A 17,354-nucleotide genomic window follows, 5' to 3' on the forward strand; every position below is an offset into this window, starting at 1 on the left:
TCTATCTGTGTATGTATATCTGTCTGTCTGTCTGTCTGTAAGGGCTGTCTTCCAAGCTTGAACCACCAGTGCTAGTGAACCACAGCAGAGAGCATGAGCGCTAATGCTTCCAGAGCATCCAAATTGTCTTCTTGGGGAGACAAGATCGGCCAGGCAGTGGGGAAGAAGCAGTTAGCAGTACAGGCAGATGTTGGGAGCTGAGAGCCCACTGTGTGCTGAAGGGCAGAGCAGGAGGCAGTAGGCACAGGACACTGATGGGCATGCCAGGCTGTGCCGCATGTCAGAGGCATTGCATTCTGGTCTAAAGGCTGGGAGAGAACCTGCTGACCATTTCTTAGGACAGATGTATCAGAAAACAACCCTTTAAATATTTAGAAACAAGCAGCGTTCACTGGACAATCATGCTCATTTCTAATGTTTTACAGTTTCAGCCCTACCTGCCACCTCACTGATGGAGAGGAAGTGGTTTGTGACCAGTGTGCCCCGGGTTACTCAGGATCCTGGTGTGAGAGGTACTTGGTGCCACCCCAACCCCCAGTTTCACAAAGCAGCAGTAACATTGTTTCAAAAACCCAGTACACATTTTATATTTTCTTCTTAAATATCTACAAATCTTCAATGTTAAATGATGCATATCAGTTGTCCATACCCCTGTAGATATGATGTGATAATTCAATATATGTATACACTGTGTAGTGATGGGTGATTAGAATATGTAGTTAAGTGTGGTCTTGGTGTCTTGGTGCATTGCCGTTATTTTCTAAGATCATGGATAGAGCAGGATGCCTACTGAGAGAAGAGTGTTCCACCTCCTGGGGCACATCAGTATTCACAGCAAGGACAATGGCAGACGGCAAGGGAGATCAGTAGTTACCGTTGTCACACGTCTGAGAATTCAGTTGTTCAGACAATAGTGAGGGCATTGGGTGGTCTGATTTAAGAGTCATTCTCTGGCACCCCAAAGGCAGTCTTGTCTTTTCCCATGTCTAAGCCTTGATGCTTGGTTCTGGTTCAGCCTGTCAAGAGCTGGGTGACATTCTCAGTGGTTAAGAGAAGGTCATGGTTGCACAGCCTCTAGGTTTATGCTCATTTGGATCTGCTCCCATCTCACAAGAAGAAAGGAAGATTTGTGGCTCTCGGGATGGAAAGTCACCTCTTTTCCATAGCAAATCTTAAGGGAAAGAGCCAGTCTGATTTATTAGCCATCCCGGGGAGCCCCTGGCTGGCTCAGTAACATCTTGAGCAGTTCTATTGACTAGATCCTGCTTCCCACCTTGAATATAGATGTGCAGATGGTTACTATGGAAACCCAACCGTGCCAGGGGGAACCTGTGTACCATGCAACTGCAGTGGCAATGTTGATCCCTTGGAGGCTGGCCACTGTGACTCTGTCACAGGGGAATGCCTGAAGTGCTTATGGAACACAGACGGTGCCCATTGTGAGAGGTGTGCAGATGGCTTCTATGGAGATGCCGTGACTGCCAAAAACTGCCGAGGTGAGTGCTTGAACCAGGGGGTCACAATTGTTATTCATTACCATGTGAATCTCGTAACATTTGTCAGAAGGACTCCACCTGGTGGAGAGTGTCTTAGTTAGGGTTTTGCTGCTGTGAACAGACACCATGACCAAGGCAGCTCTTATAAGGGCAACATTTAATTGGGGCTGGCTTACAGGTTCAGTCCATGATCATCAAGGGGAGAGGATGGCAGTATCCAGGCAGGCATGGGACTGGAGGAGCTCAGAGTTCAGCATCTTGTTCCAAAGACAAAGAGGAGAAGACTAGGTTCCAGAGAGCTAGGGTGATGGTCTTAAAGCCCACAACCCCAATGACATACTTCCTCCAACAAGGCCACACCTATTCCCACAAGTCCATACCTTCTAATAGTGCCACTCCCTGGGCCAAGCATGGGCCCATCACAGAGACCTTATCTTGAATCTGTCTTGTGTACTGATGATTCAGTCTCCGATTGATCAGATGTGGACTCAATACTCAATTCCTCACTCTGTATTCTATGGTGGCTTAATTAGCGGTTATCTCTGAAGGTCAGAAGTCTAGAACATTCATACCCATCATGGTCAGGGATGGGGTTTTCTTTCTGAAACCATGGCGGTGGCACACCCTGGTGGTCTGCTCATGCGCTACCTGATTTGCTAAGTTCTGTTTGGAGCCTTGAAACTAGGGATGAGGTAGAACAACTCCTTGAGACAGCTTCACACCCCTGAGATGATCAGCTCTGGGGCTGTTACTGAATCTCTCAGCTTTTGTATTTTTGCATAGCTAAGAAAAAGCTTTATTGTGTGAGAGTTTGAAACATCCATACAATGTATCACATTCGTCCCCAGCCCTCCCCTCCAGCTCCTCCCATCCTCTTCAACCCCTCCCAACTCCCCACTGTGTCTCCCTTCTGATATCCTGCACTCGGCTATTAAACCCATGGAGTCCCTTCCAAGCTCAGGTAGCAGTGAAGGGGGGTGGGGGTGGGGTGGGGGGGGTGGCACATCTCTGAAGGAAACTCTCTAGTAGCCATCAGCCACCAACGCAGCCTGATAGTCCCCTCTCTACATCATGCTGCCATTTCTGCTATCTCCGCCTTGTGTAGGTCTAGTTTTTGAACTCTGTCTCAAGGAAGGGATGCACGGATAATAATGCCACTTGTATATTTTGATAATTCAAGGTAAACGTTGGTCTTATATCACAGCACGGAGAAGAGGTGGTGCCAATCATACAGAAAAATAAAAGTGTAGGCACACATTAGATGAAAAAGGGCCTGGCTTTGGCTCGTCAACCTGAACTTCAGCATCATGGACACCTTAATTTCAAATGCAGGGAAGTGGGTGGTAGATGGGTCAAATTCTAAAGAAAGATCCTCCATGATGATCACTAAATCTCCTCACTGAATTTAGCACTTGCAGTGTCCCAGAGACTTTGAAAAGTGCTGCCTCAGCACATAAGAGACCCGGAGGACAGAAAATTAGAGGTGACGTTGATGGACATACTAGGGAAAGAGAGGGACATGGTAGAGGGGGTGCCACAGAGATAAACATCAGTTAAGTATGTCAAAAAGACAGGGAGGGAGAAAGAGAGGGAGGGAAGGAGAGGAAGGGAGGAGGCAGGGAGACGGGGAGGGGAAGGAGAGAAGGCGAGCTGGGAGACCTCCAGCTAGAGAGCAGTTATCTCTGCGTTGATGGCCTGCAGGCTTCGTGCTGGGGAGGTAGGAGTCATGTTCAGAGTCAGGCTATGGGATGAGAGAGTAAGTCCTTTCTAAAGGGCAGCAGGGTTGTGTCTCTCAGGATCTCAGGCAAAGCTAGGGAATATACCCCACATATACCAAGGGAAACCAAAAGCTGGAAGGAAGCCAGGTTCTCAGGAAAAGTGGATTAGCCAGGAAGCTGATCCCAGGCCCCCTCTCAGGCTGTCAAGTCTTCAGGTCCAGGGTCAACACCCCTGCTTCGGAGGTTGCTTCCCACCCTGACGGGGCTCTCATTGTCTGTGAAGTATGTTAGCTTTGTGAATGTGTTAGCCTTCTCCTTATGGGATCAAACGGCTTCCACTCAAATTATCTAAGTAAATAAATCAAACCCTTTTGTGGGTCTTGTGTGTCCTAGCCTGTGACTGCCACGAGAATGGCTCCCTTTCTGGCATCTGCCATCTGGAGACTGGACTGTGTGACTGCAAACCTCACGTGACAGGACAGCAGTGTGACCAGTGCCTGGTAAGACTGGGCATTGCATGATATTCAGTGACTTGCCGGTGTTTAGAATTGACACTTAGCCTGCGTCCTCGGGCACTTGAATTCCCATGGGAAGAGCCTACTCGTAGGCTTGGTCACCATGTGCTGAGCCTTCCCCATCAAGAGAACACGGATGCAGTGTGCTCAGAACATGCAGGCAGTGGGCCCGGGAACAGGCATGTACTATCATTCCGAGAAACACCTTGCCTGTGACTTAGAGAGCATCCCATTGTGTGTTGAGGAGAAGGCCCGGGAGAGCATTCCACCAGCCCACTAACACCCTGGTTCTTCCTCTTTTGTGACATAGTCTGGCTACTACGGGTTGGACACGGGGCTTGGCTGTGTGCCCTGTAACTGCAGTGTGGAAGGCTCTGTATCTGACAACTGCACGGAGGAAGGACAGTGTCACTGTGGACCAGGTGTCTCTGGGAAACAGTGTGACAGGTGTTCACACGGTTTCTATGCATTCCAGGATGGCGGCTGCACACGTAAGTGCTGGGGTACCTTATGTTCCCCATCACACTTGCCCTACCACCTCTCTTGGTGTCGGAGTAACTTCTATGAATGTTACTTCTCTCCTGTCTTTATGGTGGGGCTCTATACCTGTCTTCTCTTTCTAACACTTTGGTTCTAGCGCCCGACCTGCTTGTTATGTGAATTTGGCTCTAGTTTTTGAGACCCCCAACCGCAGTCCGCAAGCAGCAGCTTTTGTAAGGGCTGGGGGGTGACATCTAACACAATTGACAGCTGATAAGAAGGCAATGACCTTAGAGCAATGGTCCTCAACCTCCTTACTGCTATGAGCCTTTACTGCAGTTCCTCATATGATGGTGACCCCCCCAACCATAAACTTATTTTCCTTGCTATTTCATGATTGTAGTTTTGCTACTGTTAGGAATCGCAGTGTAAATATCTGGTACGCAGGATGTGTCATATGTGACCCCTGTGAAAAAGTTGTTCAACTTCCATCGGGGTTTCGACCCATAGGTTGAGAACTGCTGTCTTCTGTCCTTCTGTCCATCAGGTCTGTCCCATTCTGTTGACCTCTCAGACCCAGGGTGAGTCAGGATGCGCAGCTGCCTCAGGGATAGATGATGAGGTCTCGGGAATCATTGCATCTCTTTTAATAGTGGTTCCAACTATTAATAATAATTGTGCTCTCAAGCTGTCACACTTGGGTCACATCCCCCCGTCTGAATCTGTGATGCTTCTTTTGTTTCAGCCTGTGACTGTGCTCATACCCAGAATAACTGTGACCCCGCCTCTGGAGAGTGTCTCTGCCCGCCTCACACGCAGGGGCTGAAGTGTGAGGAGTGTGAAGAGGCATACTGGGGTCTGGACCCGGAGCAGGGGTGCCAGGTGGGTGCTGCCACCGCGCTGGAGTGAGCATTCCTCCCCTGCCGCAAACTGACTTTATCCAGTCACCTGGCTTTAAGCGGTTATATTGCCATGGTTCATATGTAAAATCGGTACACCCTGGACCACTGGCCATGCACCTAGAGTCCCAGCTACTTAGGAGGCCGAGTCAGGGGGATTGTTTGGGTTTAATTATAGGATTGTCTGGGGAGATAGACTGTGGAGACCTCACCTTTAAATAAATAAATGTATAAATAATGGACTTGGAAGAGTGCAGGAGAATTAGCATCTTTCAAATTTCTTATTTTGGGTTTTCTTCAAGAATTTAGCTGTGAAACTGATAGATAGAAATGTGCATTAATATAGCTATATAACTATACAATTATATACTTATCTATCTATATGTAGTTTTATAGATATATAGATATTGACCTTTAAATATGCTTTCAACTAATCTACATTCTATGTTTTCAACCAATATATATATTTTCCAGTGGAGCTGTCAATAGTTTCATTAGAGAATTAGGTTGAATCCAAGAGCTCGGTTGTCCTGGACTTAATTAGCTTAGAATTAGGTATGCTTGGGTTTTAGAGTAGTGGGGATATTACTTCTCCTCTATAATATTTTTGCTGAGCTAATTGCACCATTAGATTTAATTCTAGTTCAGAGATTTAACGCTCTGTGTTGGTGTCACCAAGGTACACACAGGCCTTGCCAGGCAGCCTATGGTACCTGGCAGGACAGCTCCACTTAGGAACAGCGCAAGGTCAATTCATCTACATTATGCCCCAGATGGTGTTTCTTCTGGTGTCTGAGTTTCTGTACTTTCTGAGGACATAAGTTCTGCCCTTATATTAACTCTCTCTCTCTCTCTCTCTCTCTCTCTCTCTCTCTCTCTCTCTCTCTCTCTCTCTCTCTCCCCCTCCCTCCCTCCCTCCCTCCCAGGCTTGCAATTGCAGTGCTGTGGGCTCCACGAGTGCCCAGTGTGATGTTCTCTCTGGCCACTGCCCCTGCAAAAAAGGGTTTGGTGGGCAGAGCTGCCATCAGTGTTCCCTAGGCTACAGAAGTTTTCCTGACTGTGTCCCCTGTGGCTGTGACCTGAGGGGGACACTGCCTGACACCTGCGACCTGGAACAGGGTCTCTGCAGCTGCTCAGAGGACGGTGGTACCTGCTCCTGCAAGGTATTGTGGATCTTCGAACCTCAGTTTCCTTCTGCTGTTGTCCTCCTGCCCACCCCAGGGGCGTCTGACTACTTACATAAATTCTAATCATTAGAAATACAGTTTCAACCCCTTTCTCGGATTGTTTCATACTTCTATATCACCTGCCAGTCAAAAAAGCTGATGGCCAATGAGCTGGGGCAAGAAATAGGAGGTGGGACACTGGCAGGAAGAGAGAGCATTCTAGGAAGCGGTGAGAGATAAAAGATGAGATGGGAGAGAGACTCAGGGAGACTGGCCGAGGAGACACATGTAGAGAAACTCAGAGAGATGCCGAGGGAGACACTGAGGAGAAACGAAGGGAGAAGCAGGCTAGGACTGAAAGAGAGGTTAACTAATCATTGGTAGACATAGACTAGTTTAAATTGGTTAAGTAAGTGGAGAGCTCTTCAGGGAATGAGCCAAAGCTCATGGCCTAGGCCTTTAATAATAAGCAGTCTCAGAGCTGTCATTCGGAAAGCCAGGGCCAAGAAAGGAAAAATGGATTTAAAGTTATTGTAACAATTCACAGTGTTCTCCCCTGAAATGGTGGAAGAAGAGTCTTAGAACAGAATTTTACCACTTACAAGTGTCTGGTGACTCAACTTCTCTGAAGGCAGTGCTTTCTGGCATGCAACCATGGATTGAGTAGCCATCCATTCTTGAAGAAACAAAGTAGCTAGCAAGGCTGTGGGGAAGATATTTGGGGGTTTTATAGCTATGCTCTCAGAATGGTGAGATTTGCTAAAGTAAAGGGAGACTATGTAAAATATTTTCCCATGAGGTAAGAGTTTGATGTCACTTTGACTTACACATGTGTCCTTTGGTTTTCCCAGCATGCTTTGTTGCCTGGTCACTGCCACCTTCTATAGTCGTCTGTGAGAGGAAGAGAAGGAGGAGAAGGCAGCCTCGGCAGGGGTGTTGGTGTAGGGCTAGAGTTGATGAAGGAAGGATTCACAGAGGTTCATGTCTTACCATGTCTCCTAGCAACAGTCCTAACTCCAGTCCGAATGGCAAGGACCTGGCTGGCCTTCACTAGGCCTGGGGTTTCATCTGGAGGCCCTCTGGATCGCCTAGAGACCATGGAGATTAACATTAGCAAATATGTCTTGGTAGTTTCTTCCACCATAGTTCTGATCCTCAGTCATAACTCAGGAGTTCTGAGTATCTGACTTCAGTGAGAAGCGTGGCCACCAGAGACTGAGTTTAGCAACGCGTGTTTTATTATTTTGTCAGTGTGTTTTATTATTCTCTTTGTGTGTGTGCATAAAGTCACATCTCTTCTTTTTCAGGCATTGATTTATTTTCTTTCCACCTGTAGGAGAATGCCGTGGGCCCCCAGTGCAGTAAGTGCCAAGCCGGCACCTTTGCCTTGCGAGGGGACAACCCTCAAGGCTGCAGCCCCTGCTTCTGCTTCGGTCTGTCGCAGCTCTGCTCAGAGTTGGAGGGTTACGTGAGGACTCTGGTAAGCCACATACCTACAGTGAAAGCGTTTTAGCTCTCTTGCTTTGGGGAGTCAGGTGGGCATTGGGAGAGAACAAAGACATTAGAAATCCTAGGACAGTGATTAGCTGGCTGTATGAGTCAGTCCTCTGATCACTTCTTCGGTCAGGTGATATAAGCAGAGATAAAGGCTATCTATGCCCACCTTCAGCTGATCCACCAAAAGCTTTTCTTGGAAAGAAGAAATAACTATAGGATCTCCAAAGTGTATTTCCTGTCACTGATGCTCCAGGGTAGCAATCCTTTGAACCTAATCAATCACAGTGCCTTGGACATCCTGATCCAAGCCTGCGACCTAAATGAAGTCTTTCCTCTCTGGTGTTAAAATGAAGCTTTTCTTTTGGGGACCACCAGGAGAATCTGCAGATTAAATCTGGGTTGTGTGTGTGTGTGTGTGTGTGTGGGTGTGAGTGTCTGTGTATCTATGTGTGTGTATGTCTGTCTGTAGTGTGTGTGTCTATGGTGTTTCTGTGTGTGTCTGTGTATGTGTCTGTGTGTATATATGTGTGTCTCTGTATGTGTCTATGGTATCTCTGTGTGTCTCTGTGTGTCCGTGTATGTGTCTGTGTGTATATGTGTGTGTGTCTGTGTGTGTGTGTCTGTTTGTCTGGTGTCTGTGTGTGTATGTGTGTTTGTATGAATGTGTCTCTGTGTGTCAGTGGAGTCTCTCTGTGTGTGTATGTGTGGTGTCTGTGTGTCTATGTGTATCTGTGGTATGTGTGTCTATGGTGTCTATGTGTCTCTGTGTGTCTGTTTGTGTGTCTGTGTGTATCTCTGTGTGTGCCTGTGTGTATATGTGTGTGTGTCTCTGTGTCTGTGATGTCTGTGTGTGTATGTGTGTCTCTGTATGTGTGTGTGTGTATATGTGTGTATGTGTGTGTATGTGGGTCTGTGGTATTTGTGTGTTTGCATGTGTATGTGTATATGTTTGTATATGTGTGTGTATGTGTGTGTCTCTGGGTCTGTGGTGTTTGTGTGTTTCTGTGTGTATATGTGTGTGTGTCTTGTGTGTGTCTGTGTCTCTGTGTGTCTGTTTGTGTGTCTGTGTGTATCTCTGTGTGTGTATGAGTGTATGTGTGTGTGTATGTGTGTGTGTGTCTGTTGAGTATGTGTGTGTGTGTCTCTATGTATATGTGTGTGTGTCTGTGTATATGTATGTGTATCTGTGTATATGTGTGTGTGTCTGTGTGTGTATGTGTGTGTGTAGTGGGGTGCACGTGAGCAGAAGTCAGAGGAGGATGTTGACTATGCCCTCTCCATTATTCTCCACTATTTCCCCTAGAACCTGGGTCTTTCCTTAAGCTTGGAGTTGGTTAGAGGCCCTTAAGTCACAGCTATCCCTCTGTCTCTGCAACCCCATAGCACTGTGGTTGCAGATCAGCAATGCAGCCAAACCTGGTGCTTTACAAGCGCGCTGGGGATTAAATCCCAGGTCTTTTGCTTACCCAGCAATTGCTGTTAGCCACTGAGTTATGGGTACTTAGCTCCTCATATAACGCACATCTTTCTCCTTCCCATCCCTAGATAACTCTAGCCTCCGATCAGCCCCTCCTGCATGTGGTTTCACAGAGCAACCTCAAGGGCACAATCGAAGGCGTGCATTTCCAGCCTCCTGACACCTTGCTGGACGCAGAGGCTGTCCGCCAGCATATCTATGCAGAGCCATTTTACTGGCGGCTACCAAAGCAGTTCCAGGGAGACCAGGTGAGCAGACATCAGCTAGCCCCTTCCTGTTCCAGAAAGAACCTCAGATTCGATCTTCTGCCTGTCACTAAAGGACTTGGATATCCAGTCGCTCTTCTGAGTGAAGGTGGAGATGTTCTGTGGTTATAAAAATCCCCACAAAGGCTTGGAATTTCAAACGTTTTTATTTTTAAAGCTTTTACGGTTTCATTAATTTGCATTGTTTTTTTCTCTTTTCTAAAGCAATAATTCAAGAAGTCTATCGTATAATTACCAGTAGCAGTGCTAGGTCTGACCCGGGAGCCCTTGTATAGAAAGCTAAAGCTACGATTAATTGGAGAGCTGCCTCTTATGAACACAACTTTCAGTGCAGCGCCTTGTTTATAAGAACATGAGTTCACTCTGATCTTTATGTTATTCTGGTTTTTTGTTTGTTTGTTTTTGTTTGTTTTTTTGAGGTAAGGTTTAGTGTGTTAGTCCAGGCTAGCTGCAAATTTCCAATCCTCATGCTTCAGTGTAGCGTCCTAAGTGCCAGGATAACTGATCTACACCACCGTATGGGCTCACTTTGATCTTTAAATTTTAAAAATCTACCCCAGTTGTCCTATAGATATAGATGATTTTAATTTAAAGAGCCTGAAATTAGAATCCTTACCTCACCAGTTTCTTCTGAGACTGAGTTTGGTGGAATGACCAGACTAGTTTCAGTCTATCTCACAGACCATCAATAAGCAGCATTAGGTGGAGGCAGATTTCCCTAGGACAAACTAACTCCCAGTTGGATACATTGTAATGACAAGCTTTGCATAAAGTGGCCTTAAACTAAGGCTGCCCCAGAGGAATAATGCAAGTTTGTTGTTTGTTAGCTCTTGGCTTATGGTGGGAAACTCCAGTACAGTGTGGCTTTCTACTCTACACTTGGCACCGGAACATCCAATTATGAGCCTCAAGTCCTCATCAAAGGAGGTCGGGCCAGGAAGCACGTCATTTATATGGATGCCCCAGCGCCTGAGAATGGAGTGAGACAGGATTACGAAGTGCGGATGAAAGAGGTGATGTATGGTTGTCCCACATATGTTCCTTAGGCATGCGAACTTTGCTGTCAGGCTAAGAAAAGCCCAGAGCCAGGAGACCCTGGGAGACAGCCTCCAGCCAGCTGACAGAGAGTTCTAAGAGCGATTCATATTTCATGGCTTCAACAAAGCCAAACGACAGTAGCTGTTTGCTTATCTACAGCTTTGCTTTTCATGGAGTTGGATGTTAAGTCACCTGAAGTCCAGATATATCAAATGGAAAATTCCAGAAACAACTCTTAGGCTTTAACATTATATACTGTTTCTAGTCTCATGATAAAACCCTACATCTTTCTGCCCTGCCCTGCCCTGCCCTGCCCTGCCCTGCCCTGCCCTGCCCTGCCCTGCCCTGCCCTGCCCTGCCCTGCCCTGCCCTACCAGGATGTGTCTTCCCCCTTGTATGTACCACCTGCCTTGTAGGTTACAGCAAATCTTTGTCAGTTCATTGACCTACCCGGAGCAGGGCTGATGTCTGAAGCTGTCTGTAAAAGAGCTGTGTTCTCCTTTTAAGGTTGTGTGTCTGTGAAGCTGTGAACTCTGAATTTCATTGGTCCCATTTCTCATTCACAGGAATTCTGGAAATATTTTAACTCCGTGTCTGAGAAACATGTCACACACTCTGATTTTATGTCTGTTCTCAGCAATATTGACTACATCCTCATCAAAGCATCATACGGCCAGGGACTGCAGCAGAGCAGGTACTTGGGAGCTTTTAGAACGTCACGTGTTTTCTTTACCTGATGCAGAAGTGGAAGATCTGTCCCCTCACTCCAATGACTTATGTCTTTATTCATAGATAGATCACTGACCCTTGTGTAAATCTTGCCAGTATTGACGGCTTATTAGTCAGTGTTTTGTTGCTAGGATAAAATGCCTGAGGGGAAACATATGATGAGGAGAGAAGGTTCCTTCTGGTTCCGATGCTCGTCTGTTGCTGCGATAAACACTCTGGCACAATGTACATTCTAGAAGAAAAGGTTTATTTTGGTTTAGGGTTCCACAGGGCTAGATGGTGACTGGGAGGTGAACGCAGGCGCTTAGGACAGAAAGCTTAACCACATAGGCGATGCTACATGAACTAGAAGTGGAGGGAAGCTGTCACCCCTCCAAGTCCACATCCTCCCCTCAGCGATATGTTCCCTCTAGCAAGGCCATACCCATACTTCTTAAAGCTCTATGCTTTCCCCAACAGTGCCACCATCAGGGGATACACAAGCCTGTGCGGGGCTATTTCTCATCCAGACCTCAAGAGGGTCATAGTTGAGGAGGTTCGCATCTGTGTTCTGCTGGCTCCATCACATACTAGCTGCTCAATTAATTCATAGCAGTCAGGAATTAGAAAGCAAGCGAGCCAGGGCTGGGTGCAAAATGTCCCCTTAAAAGCATGCCCTCAGATGGGGACCCTGTTATAAACACAGTAGCTTTGTGGGGTATTCCATCAGGACTATCATACTATAATTATGGGATGGAGGGTGTTAACTACAACTATTCGCCTCCCATCTTAGATGAAATAGAACACTTCTTTATAAAGACTACATAGACCCCTGAAAGCTAAGCTGTCCTCCCCCAACCCCCCTTGTTTTTGGAACCATGTCTAAGGATAAAGCCACTTTCTGTGATACCTCATAAGGAAATGTAGTCAGTGCTGGGCAGAGCCGCCCTGGCAGGGTCTTGAAGGTGTTCAGACTTGGACCTACTTTCTGTCACCGCCTATTCCTGCTGCATGCTGACATGTCTGCAATTGTTAGCAGCACTTCTCCACAGGATGAGGTCTCGGCTCAGGACAGATGTAAATGCTAAACCTTGTACAATGTTTCCAGAAGTTTGTCACATTGTAAATGCTTCTTGCCCTGCCTCTCTTCACAATGGTGCCCCAGAATTGCCAACATTTCCATGGAGGTTGGCCGGAAAGCTGTCGAGCTGCCCGCTGAGGGCGAGGCGGCATTGCTGTTGGAGCTCTGTGTCTGTCCTCCTGGCACCGCAGGACACTCCTGTCAGGTAGGGAACCTTCAGTTCACTCTGTGCCCTGGGATATGCTCATTGACAACAATCCTGCATGGGGTAGCAACACAAGAGCATCCACAACTTGGCTTTTGAATTTATAAATGTTAGTTTGTTTAAATTCAGATTTATGGACTCCATCAACTTTTGAGTGTAAGATCTGGCAGCATGCCATGTGCTTACAGTTCTGGGGATACAGTTGTTCTCTAGAATATTCTTTTCTCTTACCAAACTGAACCTGCATCTCTTAAGCCAGCCCTCCACTTGCTTTCTGCTCCTTGGGACCCTGGCTACCTCTAGTCCCCCAATGAGTGGAATCCTGAAGCATTTCTGCTTTTGTGGCTGCCCTCTCTACTTAGCACATTGCCTTTGGGCTTCCTCCAGGTTTAACACACACTAGACTTTCTTTTTGAGGCTGCATGATATCCCATCACTTGGACACAGTCATTATTTTTCTGTGGGGCCTTGGGTTGCTTCTGTGGACGCTGCTGTGAGGAAGGGAATGTGAGTGTCTCTTCCGGATGCTTTATGCTGTTCTTTCGAGCCCACCAGAGGTAGACTTGCTAGCCTTGGCTAATGTCGCTTTTAATTTTGGAGAACCCTGCAGTCTCTTTCCTCTGTGCCAGCTGCACACAAGCACACCACTTCCTTTACAGGCCCAACACGTGTTCTGTGTTGTTACTTTGGCTTTTGTGCAGAGTTTGGACTTTTACTTTTGTTGGTGGTATAGTGTTTTGAGACCGCTATTTTTTTTTTCACTCTGCAGCCTTGGCTAGCTTGAGACCCACTTCGTAGCCTAGGCTAGACTGCAGCTCACAGGAGTCCCTGTAGGTGTGATTATCCGTAGGAGCCAGCATGCTCAGCTTTTAGCTTGGATGTGATTTGCGTTTCTTCCCGATAGTGGTGTGGTGCTTGCGTGCTGCTAGCCGTCTGTAATCGCTGGAGAAGAATTTTCATCCTGTGCCAAGATTTTCACCAAGGTCTACTTTCTTGTGCCTTTTGTACCCTTTTAGGACTGTGCTCCTGGGTACTACAGAGAAAAGCTCCCAGAAAGTGGTGGCAGGGGACCCCGCCCTCTGCTGGCTCCTTGTGTGCCCTGCAATTGCAACAACCACAGTGATGTCTGTGACCCCGAAACTGGAAAGTGCCTGGTATGTTTGCTTGTTTGCTAAATTTACACGTTATCAGCGTGACTTAAAAGGAGAAGGCTAGGGACCAGACAGGCCCTCCAAGGACCTCCAGGAGTTCCTTGCTGCCATCTCTACCTAGAAGGCATCTCTATCTCTACATCACTGGGGCACTGAGTCTCCCTCAGCAACTAATGTCGCCTCAACTCTAGTCCTCAGTAGCAGGACTCTTGTCACTCTCTAGGATGGCAGCCACCAGGAGGCCAGAATCCACTGTCTGCTAGGGGAGCTGCTTTGTGCTGGACTTGACATTCCCTGGAGAACACCTAGAGATGTCTCTGTCCTATCTCGTCTTCTAGTACTTGGTCCTTGCCTGTGACATGCTATGTCAGTGAAACAGTGTTTATTGCAATTTATTTTTTTAAGAGATCACAAAGACCCCATTCTGAAGGGAGACAGAGAGGCCAAGTGGATCCTAACAAAACCTATCTTTATCAGTTGAAATGGGAATAAAATTTTAAAACAAATTTGGTCAAGTGTTTTCTAGTTCGAGAGCCTATAAGTGTAGTTTTGAAATATTTCTTGCTCTGTCACTTCTTGCTGTCAAGGGGAAAAGGTGATTGCCCTCTCAGGGACTCTGGTTCTGGTGTGTCCCCTCCTCAGCTGCACCATACAGGGTACTGTGTGCACAGGGGCAGAGCAAATATGCAGGGATGGTACAGCACAGGGTTTTAAATAGAATCGGTCATGAAAGTTGCTCACACTTTGAGCTTAAACATGCATCTATATACTCTTTTCTTTATCAGTCATTTTATTTGTTTACATTTCAAATGATATCCCCCTTCCTGGTTACCCCTCCACAAACCCCCTATCCCATCCCCCTTTCCCCATCCCCTTTGCCTCTATGAGGGTACTCCTCCATCCCCTTGGCCACTTCCACCTCACCCCTCTAGCATCCCCCTATGCTGGGCATCAAGCCTCCCTCCTCTCCCACTGATGTCAGATAAGCCCATCCTCTGCTACATATGTATCTGGAGTCCTGGCTCCCCCCCATGTATTGGTTGGTGGTTTAGTCCCTGGGAGCTCTGAGTGGTCCAGTTAGTGATTTTTGTTTTGTTTTGTTTTGTTTTGTTTTGTTTTGTTTTGGTGGTTTTTGGTTTGGTTTTGTTTGGGTTTTTTTGTTTGTTTTGTAATAAGGTCTCTGGCTCAACTAATAACATCGTATTTTAACTGATCATAACTGATGTTTATTTGGTTGTTAAAAGAATTTGCCACAAGTGTCCTCCCTCCACGGGTTGCTTCCTAAATCACTGGCTAATTCTCTTCATCCAGGGCAGCTGCCAGTGAATACTGAACAGTGACTTAGTTACTTTTCTGTCACCGCGAGCTAACAAAAGGGAGAGTTTATTTTGAGTTTGGGTTCCAGAACAGGGAGTCTTTATGGCAAAGCAGTCGTAGCAGCCAGAGTAGGAAGCTCAGAGATAGGTCACATGTTGCCCACACACAGGAAGCAGAGAATGAACTGGGAACGGGGTGAGGCCATAAACTCTCAAAGGCCAGCCCCAGTGACTTGCTTCCTCCTGCATGGCTCCATGCAGTTCTAAGTTCTCCTCATATGGCAGCGCCAACTGGAGACCAAACACCCAAAGACACAAGACGTTTCTCATGTCAGCCACATCAAGCCCTAGCTGGCATGTGGACACACTGTCGGGTCTCTATCTACTTTAGATCTGCATTTCGAAGATCTGAGACCTGACTGCTTTTGGGTGCCAGGTTTGTACTCCTTCTGTAGATCATATTGGCAGTTTCTAGGCTATATGACTTGTCATGGTCTTATAGTGAATAAAGGTCACAGATTTGGAAAAGCTTCCAGAGCCCTAGGAAATATGAAGAGAAATGCCTCCATCTTCCCTAAGAATTAAAGAGCGTCTCTCTGATAGGAAGCATGGTTGGTTATAGAACTATCACCCGGTAGCATTCATGTCTGACTGTTTCCATTGTTCCTACTTTGAAATGTGGAACTTCAGAGCTGCAGGGACCACACATCCGGGGACCACTGTGAGCTGTGTGCTTCTGGCTACTATGGGAAGGTGACTGGACTGCCTGGAGACTGTACCCCGTGCACCTGTCCTCATCACCCTCCTTTCAGGTAAGCCTGTGCCGAGGCAGCAGGACACAGCAGCTCCGTCCACTTACGGGGGCTCTGAGTGCTCTCTGTTAATGTCGTCCCTGTGGGGAGATGCTAAGCACATGCTAAGAGGAAGTGTGTAGTCTCGGGGCTGTTTGAATAGGATTGTGTTGGTATGGAGGGTTAGAATGGAGCCAAATTTACAAATAGGCCTTTGGGATTTTTCAAGGCAAATTTTAGCTCTCAGCTGTGTGGTCTGCTGTGTGATTCAGTTCCTTTTGATGTAAGGGAAGAGGGTGGTGTAGACGTATGCCTAGGATGAAACACACAAGCCCTGAGAAAAGATACATGATGTGTATCTGTCAGTCAATAACTCATTTGGGGGCCATCGCACTGCCTATGCTATTGACTAGACAATGTTGACACCATTCTGAAAAAAATAATAATTTCTGTATGTGTATTCCCCATCTGTGGACAGTGGTTTTGTGCACCCAGAGATGTGCACACATGCCTGTTTCACTGTTTGCTTTACATATTTCCACATGGTTTGGATAATGACTTTGTCGTCCCCCGAACCCTTAGCGGCTACCTAGGAGGCACCGGAATGAACAACTTGGAGAAGACCCAGATCGTTTGGTTTATTTCTTAGGCATTTGTGTCTCCTTGAAGCCTCGTTATTTAAGGAGAGAGATGTTAGAGGTAGTGCAGGGCTGGGAACTCTACCTGTGGATCTCCAGCTTTCTCCCCTGCAAGGAACCAGACCAGATTCACTGCTAGGTTTGGGTGAGGTTTCAGTAGTTTGCAGTTACCCACTCCCATCTCCAGGTGGCGCAGGACAGTCTATCCTGTGGAGGCAGAGAGTGTGACCAAAAAGGAACCAGCCAAGTAGCTCTATCAGGTTACTTCTGGTCTGTGAATGACTGCCAGCCACTCATTAACCCAGAAGTCAGCTTCTCTGCGGCTGGTCCTCTCTGCTCATTGCCATAGCCTGGGGAGCTGTGATGACCAGTGAGATGCGGTCTTCCTAATCCCCATGCTTTATCAATTCTGCCATTAGCTAATAAATATGGAAACGCCTCCTCTGAGAATAAGACCCCTTTTGACTGGGAAAGCGTTCTTGGCTAGCTAGCTATAATCCAGGAGGCTGATCTGCGTAGTACTCACCTGATGCCACCTTGCAACAAGGGCCTCTTTCAACACAGGAGACAAGAGATTTGTGTCCATAATCCTGCCCGCAGGTTCCTTTTGTTCTATAGATTTAAGCTCTAGTTCATCTAGCCATGAAGTGTGACGTTTTGAACAGTGAGGATGAATAAATATTTAAGAAAGATTTGAAAGCCAGGTTCCTGAAACTTTCTGGAAAAAGAACTTTCTTTCAGTTTCAGCCCCACTTGTGTCGTGGAAGGTGACAGTGATTTCCGGTGCAATGCCTGCCTCCCCGGCTATGAAGGACAGTACTGTGAAAGGTATGCCGATGGCCTGTCACAAGGAGGTAGATAGGGACACCTGCTCCTTTTATAGCATATGGTGCATGCTTATGATAGCAATCT

The 17,354-nt window shown here is 46.9% G+C and overlaps 1 protein-coding gene across 5 annotated transcripts in view; it reads left to right on the top strand.

Moving 5' to 3' along the window:
- The window catches only part of Lama1 (laminin, alpha 1), a 125,519-nt gene that overhangs the window by 66,219 nt on the left and 41,946 nt on the right, over positions 1–17,354 (top strand). For all 5 annotated transcript variants that reach the window (XM_006523718.4, XM_006523717.4, XM_030249517.1 and 2 more), the window contains 14 exons: positions 426–512; positions 1,285–1,496; positions 3,608–3,714; positions 4,040–4,220; positions 4,955–5,091; positions 6,035–6,271; positions 7,611–7,754; positions 9,317–9,496; positions 10,342–10,527; positions 11,119–11,246; positions 12,426–12,546; positions 13,563–13,700; positions 15,704–15,825; positions 17,184–17,270. In XM_006523718.4, coding sequence (XP_006523781.1) covers positions 426–512; positions 1,285–1,496; positions 3,608–3,714; positions 4,040–4,220; positions 4,955–5,091; positions 6,035–6,271; positions 7,611–7,754; positions 9,317–9,496; positions 10,342–10,527; positions 11,119–11,246; positions 12,426–12,546; positions 13,563–13,700; positions 15,704–15,825; positions 17,184–17,270 — 2,067 coding nt within the window. The remainder of the gene's footprint in view (positions 1–425; positions 513–1,284; positions 1,497–3,607; positions 3,715–4,039; positions 4,221–4,954; positions 5,092–6,034; positions 6,272–7,610; positions 7,755–9,316; positions 9,497–10,341; positions 10,528–11,118; positions 11,247–12,425; positions 12,547–13,562; positions 13,701–15,703; positions 15,826–17,183; positions 17,271–17,354) is intronic.

This window comes from Mus musculus, chromosome 17 (assembly GCF_000001635.26).
Source record: "Mus musculus strain C57BL/6J chromosome 17, GRCm38.p6 C57BL/6J".
NCBI classification, from domain to species: domain Eukaryota; kingdom Metazoa; phylum Chordata; class Mammalia; order Rodentia; family Muridae; genus Mus; species Mus musculus.